Genomic DNA, 10,557 nt, shown 5'->3' with positions numbered 1-10,557 from the left:
TCGAGACATAATCAGAATGTACTGTCACGTGTGTCACATACAACATGACGAAAACACCTGCTGCCTTCCTCATAAACCCCTGCATTCTAGCCATTGGTTACTTTGCAAGCTGTTGAGTGTCCGTGAAAGGATATTCTCGAAAAGGAAAGAGATCTGTTTATTTCAGGATGTAAGTTTTATATACAACCAAAATGAGCAGGAATGTGTGTCCGTCTTCAAGCAAAGAATTTAATCATAATATTAAAATATTTCTAATTAGGTTTGTGTATCCTGCGCACATTGGATCAAATTTGGATCAATTTCTCCTCAAGGTGGCACATAAACAAGTTGGCTAAACAAACACTCAAGGAAGAGCCCATTGCACACCCATCAATTTGCTCATACATGGAATTGTTAAAAATAAAATGGGATGAAGCTGCTTTAAGCAATAATTTCCTAAGATCAGCACGTTCAATTGTACAAACAATGCGTTTTTATATATATATGTAATTCAGAATAACATCAATTGTATATTCAATAGGAACATTGGTGAATAAAGAAATTACATCAAAACTAGCCATTAAAGAGTCATGGTTCAGAGAAAGATTCTGAATACCCGAACAGAAACTGAGCGAATCCTTGATCAAAAAATCCTTGATCCAAATTTGACTTAAATTTTGTAGAAGATATGTGGACGACATTTTTGTAGTTATTTCATCAGACTATGTGGATGATTTTCTACAGGTATTGAACTCCTTCCATAAATCTATTCAATTTACATATGAAATGGAATACGGGGGTAAATGTTCTTTTCTAGATATAGACTTTTTTTTCAGAGTGGTTGGTTCCAGCGGTACTGACACCATCGCTACTTCCGTTTTCCGTAAGAAAACTTTTACAGGGTTGTTTATTAATTGGAAATCCTGGTGCCCCAAAAAGTATAAAATTGCGGTTATTAATGCTTTGCATGAACGCGCACGTAGATTGTGTTCGTCGGATTCCTTGTTCGTTCATGAATTGCAATTTATTACATGCATTTTGACTTTAAATGGCTACCCTAGGAAGTTGTTGCATGAAATGGAGAACTATACTTCTAAATTGAGAAAACAACTGGGCATGGGTCCTGTGATAAAATTTGATCATGGTGAGACCACAGAAAATACAGTTTATGTTAAATTACCATACTGTGGCCCCAGCAGTGATAAACTCGCTAAGAATTTAGGTAGTTACATTAAAGGGTTTTGTGATGACAATATTCATATCAAAATAATTTTTCTGCAAAAGAAAATTTCTGCATTGTTCAACTTCAAGGATTCTTATAAGTTAGATTATGCCAACAATGTTGTATATATAGGATAAACTGTCCAGACTGTGATTCCTTTTATGTTGGAGAAACCAATAGACGGCTTAAGGATAGATTCAAAGAACATCTGATGAGCTCTTTTGGTGGTCAGAAAGGCGTTATTAACCTTAATCGTACTGCGCACAAACATAATCTTACTTTTGTTGACCATTGTGTCGCTATTGGTAATGAATCCCAGTGGTTCAGGAGGAAGATTAAAGAGAATCTCCTAATAAAAGACTTGAATGCTGACTTGAATAGAAACGTAGCGAGCTACGGGTTGGAGCTATTTTAATCCCTACTTGCTTTCTATTGCTGGTTTGTTCTAATCATTCCTAGTTTACAAATTCACTCATGCTTTTCACTATTGTCGTCTTCGGATGTACATGAGCCCTTGTATTTTATTGATCTTGTACAATTGCCTGACGATGGAGTGGTGACCACTGACCACTCCGAAATATAGCAGTATGTCGTTGTTAAAGATATTTGCTTGTTTATCTTTTATATTATCAGTATGGACCACAACTATATATATATATATATATATATATATATATATATATATATATATATATATATACATATATATATGTTAATGCAATGGAGGTAAACGACAAAGGCAAATGAATATATATAAATGAAAATCGTAATGAGTCGGAAAATCAAGAACAGTGAAAAAACTTTCAGCCTCCACCGGGATTCGAACCACGGGCCTTCCGCTCTGTACGCGGACACCCTAACCACTAGGCTATGGACGCTGATTGTATGTCCAGAGGTTTCGAAACCGGTAAGGAAGATTTTCATTTATATATATATAGGCCTATATATATATATATATATATATATATATGCCTATATATATAGGCCCATAAATATATATAGGCCCATAAATATATATATATATATATATATATTTATATATATATATATATATATATATATATATTATGTTGAGACTAGTTGAGACTAGTGGAACACTAGTAGTTGTTACTCAGAGTTTCACGCGTTGAGCAATCATCAGACAACTGACAATATATATATAAAAACGAGCGACAGCCGTACAGTATTTAAATAGCTTCAAATCGTTGCACTTCCCCTCTGTCAAAGTCCTCGTTCTATTGTTGTGACTTAGTTACACTAATTTCTAACATTGAACTTAAAGTTTGGAGGTTGAGAAGCTACCTATGTGTCTGTATCAAATCATGGATAAACATTGTTCATCGAAGCATCCTGATGAGATGAGATGTTTAATAATGTATACTTTTTAAGAAAAAGTCACCCAGGAAAGAACCTGGGCACGAAAACCAAACTACCAAACGACTGATCCGCTCTCAGCCCCAGTCCCCTTGCATCGGGACTGTGACTGTGTGATCATCGTCAGGTGTGTATCACCATTCCCTAAGGGAACAGATACTACACATGATGTTTAATAATGTATATCGATGTGTAGAGGATTCTCTGAGGTCTATAATGACTGAAGAATGCAGGATATTATTATCTGTATATTTAATTTCGATATTACAACTTTGATACTCATTGAACGTTAGGTGGAGCAGAGGCGGATAGGAATACCTACCACATATTAGGCTTCGCTGATTTCTTTTGTACACTGAGCCAGTGGAAGGTAGCCCTAACCATCAAAATATGATATAGGCAATATTAAATAAAGGATTTCATATCACAAAGTCACTGCGGTGTAAGAAGTTTCACGAAGAGAGGTAGAAAACTGGCATGACTTGTGATCTTCCTCAGGGGTTTGTAGATGCTGCGGTTGACCAAAAGGATGATTTTTTTCAAATGTTTGATTCCAACCTTCCAATATATTTGTCATTTTCCCCTTTCGAATTTCGACATTTTGACTTTTTGTATAGCCTTTGAGCTTTTCATACCTTCTTTGAACTAAAAGGTTATAGTATGTATGACTTTATCCCAAAACGTTGACACACTTTCACCGAAATATTTGACTTTTTACACGAAACTTTTTACTGTTTTATGTCTAAATTTCCTCTTTTATATCCTCAGATATGGACCCTAGTAACAAGACAAAAGTGAAGTACAGCAGCGTATATATGTTCCCTCTATTTTAAAGTGAGGGGTAGATGTTCCTAAGCATGGTCACCCTAATTTCAAAGTGAGGGGTAGATGTTCCTAAGCTTAGGCATATGTATAAACCTACAACATAAAGTAATTTATTATGCTTAGTGCATGCAAAGACATAAATTTCGTTGTTGAATAAAAATAATAGTAGTTATTGGGTAACAATTACCTTGCGTCTATAGACGTAAATAATTTAACCTAATTCATAACCTAAAATATGCATCCTAAAGCACCATTTGACGTCTAAAGTGTTAGTTATTTCCGGCGGAGGAACCAGCCTCCTCTTATATAGGAGTCACTTACACCGACCCCATTTGACACACTCCCCCCTTTTTAAAATCCTGGATCCGCCTCTGATTATGCAAAGGAACTATCTTGATGAAGATTTGATTGTCGTGCTGTTGATAAAGCAGTAAAATGGTTACAAATATCCTATGTTTAACGAATCCAATAAGAATTCCTATGTTTTGTTTATATATATATATATTTTTTTTTTATAAAAGCTAGAGTGAACAATAGCCCATTAAGATTGACGTAAGTCAAGAGCTAATATAGGCTGTGAGGCAATAAAAGAGAAATATGGGCCAATCAGTGGTTCACAGCAGCTCAGGAACTACTGAAGTGAATGGTTCAGATAAGCATCAGGCAGATTTAATAAGATGCTCATGCACCCAGCCCTTGAAGGAGATCTTCAAGAAAGCCGCACCAGTCTACGGGGTAACACTCGATTCCTACCTTCGCCTGATGAGTCCCAAAAGGACGAAACCGGTCGTGAAGTGGAATTTTTCTGGTGTGTTATTCTTCATTTATTTACTATATATCTGTCATACCACTTGCTATACACATTCATTTCTTTTTACGGCTTGGCTTGCCTATAAAGAGTGGTTATTCTGTGTAATTGTCAGATTCAAAGTACCGGGGATGCACTCTGTACAGTCATAACACTTTGAAGGGATCCCACACTAGAAAGAAAACAAGAGAAAGTTTAGAGGTCAAATAATACATTCTGAAGCATCGTTAGACCATATATTAGGTCTCAACGCAAGGTTATGCTAATAAATGCTTTCTGTGTGAAGTTGATTACGGCCTGACACCCTTGGATCCTGCTAAGGGTGTCCTGAGCCCATATTTCCCCTCCTTCACACACGACGCTGAGTTCATTACAATATCATGCCAAGTTTCACTTATCAAACTGAAGAACAAACTTTTTAATCATTTGAAAGCTTCTTGATTAATTCTAACATTTAAAGTGTATGGGCGACGCCAACATTTCTGCAATCGTGTGAAATCACTCACGACATTATTAGGCACAAGCTTGATATTTTGCAGGCAGACTCAAACACTATCGTTTTCATCTTGTGGCGTAACCTATCACAGGTCCATACTTCGAAGTAGCTGGACTATTTAGAAATATGTCCATTAATCATATGGAAACCCGTGTAGTGCAAGATGAAGAAAGAAGGCTTTCTTCAGTTAACCACCTGGTTATTATCATGCCATGATAAGTTCTATTGGACGGCTTACTCGACACGCATAACTAAATCGCTTCATAAGTAGGATCAGTACCAAATCCAAGCACGTTTGATGATTTGCTCCCATAGTCACTATTTTAAGTTGAATTTAATCAGGGAAAATAAACCTGCTTTCAGAATTTGAAATCTCCGAGTTGCAAACTGCGTTTAATTAGCTTTCAATATACTAGAAAGCTGTCTGAACACCGAAAATGTCATAGAATCTAAATGGATTATACCCAGTTAAGATTCCATTTGAGGTTTGGCCAGTATGACTTGAAATATTAACAGCAGATAGAAATACTAAGTCACTACTACCAGTAGATGGCGCTATTGGGAAACGACCTTTTTAGAGTACAGGCCTACAGACATAGAACAGCACAATTCATAAATAGGGTTCGGCGTGAGTTAGGATTGAAAGCGATTTTATGTTGCCGGATCCTGTTTGAATTTAGAAATACGTATAATAACACTCCGAATTCAATAAGCTTAACAGATGTCTCCTTTGTGTGCTTTTGTTAACCATACAGTAATGTAAATTCACCCAAAAATTGAGCAATTTCATGGTCGGGAAGTTTTGAGTTCATAAAAGACCGTCTGAAATTATTTTTTTTATTGCTATTACTATAGGTTTGGATCTAAGAGGGTGTGTCATAAATTCCTAATTGAGTATACTTGAGAAAGACTGAAGGTGATTTGGGGCATTTGTGGAATGTATTGGGGAAATGAGAACACCTATACGGCGACAGCCCTCATGAAAGCTTGGCGCCCCAGTCGCCCTCCCACTGGGATTTTGGGTGTCGAAAAAAATTACATGTTCGAAAAATATATCATTGGTCTGAATGTCTCGAATCTCCATGATGACCACTCATGAATGACCCTTCGACCGCGGACCGGCAGTAGTGTATAGTTGCTGAAAAACCTGACGTGACATAGCGCATATGCCGAGAAGACATCTACGGGAGTCGCACTGTACTGAAAACGCATGTTAAAGACCGTCGAATTATATATAATGCCTGCTCTACATGACTACAACACACATAATATTTACTACTGAATCTGTGTGTTCGACTGTGCGGGCAAACTTTGCCTTTGTTTTTTGTTTGTTTAAATGGACGGTGACGTCACAATAGAAAGGTGGTTTCCAGGTACTGGAATGCCAAAGAAGATGTTAAAAGGTAAAAAAAGGTGACATCATACAGGTTTCTCACAGCATTGCTCGCGTCATTGCCTCGATACTCTGTTACATTTTCTATCGGGTTTTCACTTCTTGGACGTACCCTTATGCTATTTAAACTGCTAAAAAACAAGTTTTCAAAAGGAGACAATACTATCGCTGAGAACTACCGGCCAATCATTCTATCACCATAATCATACTTCAGACTCAATATCTGATGTCAGTTTGACACATAGTTCGGTCATTTCAGTATGTTACTTGACTGGAAGCCCAGTCAATCTTTCCTTATCTTCCACGCGCAATTTGCAGATTTGTCGAAAAATGTCAATGCCGGTGTCAAACTCACAAAAGATATGTCATGATATTTCAAAGTAACTTACCAGACTGATTTTTTTCTATTTCAATAAACTATTTGATGACCATATCAAGACATGGGATCTCAAAATAAAGGATGTTGAGAAAACTTTAGAGCAGCTTACAAGGCCTGGGAAGTGTCATTTCCAACGATCTAGGAGGCATTTTTTTAGCTAAAAATTTCCGCTACGCTGCGAGCCAACCAATGTTGGCGCTTCGCTTAGATAGTAACAAGACGCCCTCCCAGGAAATGGTCAAGCCCCCCCCCAGCGCCAGCCCCACTAAAAATATCCTATCTACGCCACTGTCTGGGACTGGTGTAAAACCATCAAGAGGAAGCACCATCTTTAACACACCATACACGGCTATATAGGGCCAATGAGAGACGCTGACTGAGATTTCTGTAATATCTCCACAATCTTGCATCTCCCTAACGGAACGTGATCACCTTGCTTAGCTTTTTGGGGAGTGGGGAGGAGGGGGTGGGGGGGTGGTGGGGGAAGGGAGGCGGGAGTCATTCCTTTACAAAGATTTCTGTTGTATCAGCTGAAGCTGAAGGTTGGCTTGGTATCTCCAATTGGACCCACAATAACGAGAGAAAAAACAATGATATTTTTTTTTTTTCGAATCAAATCAATTTATTTCACATTGAAAGAGGAATTTTATTAATCATCGATTGCTTGTGACACGTTCTAAAAGTTAAACAGTCGGAGCGGTAACATGATGACACTCAGACACATCTTGACTGTTTAATTTATTCGACTTCGAATATTATATAGGCTATACTAGTCACGATATATATATATATATATATATATATATATATATATATATATATATATATATATATATATATATATATTTATATAGGAATAACGGAAAAACTGTTAAACAACTATGCTGCATTTAGAGAAAGGCTGGATCTCGAGTGAGATACAATATATATTTATATATATACCACTGTCGCAATCCTTTCGGGAATTAGTGCGTCTGCTCAAGTGGTTCACATTTTACGTGACGTTCTGTCACTGACGGCCAAACGGTCATAGTACTACTGGTACCCTTTAAACTAAGGACAATAAAACAATTACCTAAACAATAAAATCATTATAAGGTGTCAAATGCATACTTCATCTTACTGATAATTTAACAGAACTTTACTTTTTAGGATTAACTTGTGAAGTCACATGCCTCTACCTTCAGTCTATATATGTTAGTACGCGTTGGTTACACAAGTCACAATGACATGATGATATTTCACTAAAGAGATTTGACGTATATATTTTCCCACTCATCCCAAAATCTAACTACTGATGATGTATATTTAATGGGATATTCATGTGTTTGTAACAAGTTTCAGCATCTTGGACGACGTCCATTCCCGGCCTCTGTAAGACAAACCATAAAAGGAGAGTAAATAAATGACAAGAATCAATGAACAGTATGTGATGGTGCTAATAACTAATCGTAGTTATGACATAGGGTAAACGATGACTCAAGTCACAATATGAAACTATTTGTTAACTCTATGTCTTACACGATAGATTACAATACTATACTCACCGCAGACACCGCACATCGCTGGGCATTTTTCCTTTACAAAACTATGTCTTTCATCGTTGCACCAATAGGAAGGATAGCCAGGGTTAGCTCCACAATACGCGTCGGTATCCCGACACTCGCCTGAGAACAGAAAAAATAGCAATGAATACTATTCACAATGAAAATGGCTGACGATCAGAGAAACAAAACAAAACAAATAAGTAAACTCAAAACTACAGTATGAAAGGATTCCCGATATGAATGAGGGCGGTATTGGATAACTTGGTATGCATAGACTCCGGATGTGTGACTTGATTAATTCACTTTGGCTTTGGCTTTGAATACAACGTATCGGTATGATGTCATCTTGAACGAATCTAGCCATAATATCAATTGCTGGTGCTGTGCGCGATCCGACTCTGGAGAAGGAGAAGGAGAAGGAGAAGGAGAAGGAGAAGGAGAAGGAGAAGGAGAAGGAGAAGGAGAAGGAGAAGGAGAAGGAGAAGGAGAAGGAGAAGGAGAAGGAGAAGGAGAAGGAGAAGGAGAAGGAGAAGGAGAAGGAGAAGGAGAAGGAGAAGGAGAAGGAGAAGGAGAAGGAGAAGGAGAAGGAGAAGGAGAAGGAGAAGGAGAAGGAGAAGGAGAAGGAGAAGGAGAAGGAGAAGGAGAAGGAGAAGGAGAAGGAGAAGGAGAAGGAGAAGGAGAAGGAGAAGGAGAAGAAAGAGAAGGAGAAGAAAGAGAAGGAGAAGAAAGAGAAGGAGAAGAAAGAGAAGGAGAAGAAAGAGAAGGAGAAGAAAGAGAAGGAGAAGAAAGAGAAGGAGAAGGAGAAGGAGAAAGAGAAGGAGAAGGAGAAAGAGAAGGAGAAGGAGAAAGAGAAGGAGAAGGAGAAAGAGAAGGAGAAGAAAGAGAAGGAGAAGAAAGAGAAGGAGAAGAAAGAGAAGGAGAAGAAAGAGAAGGAGAAGAAAGAGAAGGAGAAGAAAGAGAAGGAGAAGAAAGAGAAGGAGAAGAAAGAGAAGGAGAAGAAAGAGAAGGAGAAGGAGAAGAAAGAGAAGGAGAAGGAGAAGGAGAAGAAAAAGGAGGAAAAGGAGAAGAAAAAGAAGGAGGAGGAGAAGAAAAAGCATTATATTGTCTTCCGCCAGCCCCCCCTCCCCCCCCCCATTTGATAGAAAAATATTCCTACATGTCAAAAGTGTGCTGTTTCCCAGTTAATATAACAGTATGCAACAGGAAATATTCTTCCGCTTGGGAATGGAACTTCCCCCAACTTGGGACACCTTTTGGAGGGACCTTCATTCCCTTTCTTTCTTTTTCAAGATTGTGTATTTTAACGACGAACGTTTGGTAAACGATTAAACAAAACTACAGAAATAACCTTGCGAAACATCACGGAACCATTTTAGGAGACCTCTGAAGTGAGTGGAGAGACACACATATATTATTGGTTACGTTATATCTTAACATTGCGCCTTGGTAATCAACCTGAGGAACACCATCAGAAACCGTTGGATAGGCCTATAAGTTATCTTTAACAGCTTTAAACAATTGCGCAAATTTGAACTTACTCTCGCATGCAGGTCCATAGAAACCGGAGGGACATGCGCACTTGCATTTGATTTGGTCAAGGGTTCCACAGTTCTGGCAATCCAGATTACACTCTGCGAATTAAGTTAATAAAAGAAAAAGGAATCATAACAACTTTATATATATATATATATATATATATATATATATATATATATATATATATATATATATAAATATATATATAGAGTAGGTTGGCGTCTATCTTGGCGCAGAGTGCTCTATGTCCATTGGACAGAGCGGAATATCAGAGTTGTCTGAAGATCGCTATAACGCGTGAAACTCCGAGTTACAACTACTAGTGTTCCACTAGTCTCATCTAGTATCATCATATATATATATACATGTATGTATATATATATATATATATATATATATATCAGTGGCGTAGCCAGACTTTTCCATCGGGGGGGGGCAAAGGGGGGGGGGGGGGCGAAGGGTCTGATTGGTGGGGCAGACTAAGCTAGTACAAAAGACATACCAAACAGTCTGCATGACAAACTGTGGCAAATCGGGTATTGTGTCAGCAATGTAGGGTACAGATGGTCACTCTAGTTAGCTGACGTTTTATGTTATTTCCACATAGGTATTAATAACGATAAAACATATCACTGAAAAAGTCATCGATAATTCTCTTTAAAAATCTGAATAGACTATGCTCTTTCTGTCAGTATTCAAAGATAATCAGCATGATATCTGACTTGCCTGGGAGTGTAACCACCCCCCCAATCAACAAAATATGTTATCATTCCCCCTTCGGGCCCTTCTTTTGCACTTTCTAGGGCTCACTCACACAGTCTAGCGAAGGTTAATTCGCCTATTCTGATGACTGTCTGCGAACTTATCGACGAATTTCACGCCCTATTACAGACTAATTAAGGTGACCATATTTTCGTGACGGAAATCGGGGACATTTATTGCGTGACTGATATGGGGGAGGGGTTTAAGAGCTTGTGATTTGCCGTAGTTGCCATTTA

At 37.9% G+C, this 10,557-nt stretch overlaps 1 protein-coding gene across 3 annotated transcripts in view; it reads right to left on the bottom strand.

The window, feature by feature from the left end:
- Positions 1-7,254: 7,254 nt before the first annotated feature.
- Positions 7,255-10,557, bottom strand: part of LOC139962698 (GLIPR1-like protein 1) — a 26,032-nt gene continuing 22,729 nt past the window's right edge. For all 3 annotated transcript variants that reach the window (XM_071962904.1, XM_071962907.1, XM_071962894.1), the window contains exons 6-8: positions 9,562-9,654; positions 8,024-8,143; positions 7,255-7,848 (exon numbers count right to left, since the gene is read on the bottom strand). In XM_071962904.1, coding sequence (XP_071819005.1) covers positions 7,817-7,848; positions 8,024-8,143; positions 9,562-9,654 — 245 coding nt within the window. In that variant the 3' untranslated portion in view covers positions 7,255-7,816. The remainder of the gene's footprint in view (positions 7,849-8,023; positions 8,144-9,561; positions 9,655-10,557) is intronic.

This window comes from Apostichopus japonicus, chromosome 3 (assembly GCF_037975245.1).
Source record: "Apostichopus japonicus isolate 1M-3 chromosome 3, ASM3797524v1, whole genome shotgun sequence".
NCBI lineage: Eukaryota > Metazoa > Echinodermata > Holothuroidea > Aspidochirotida > Stichopodidae > Apostichopus > Apostichopus japonicus.
This window is presented reverse-complemented; position numbering and strand designations above follow the sequence as displayed.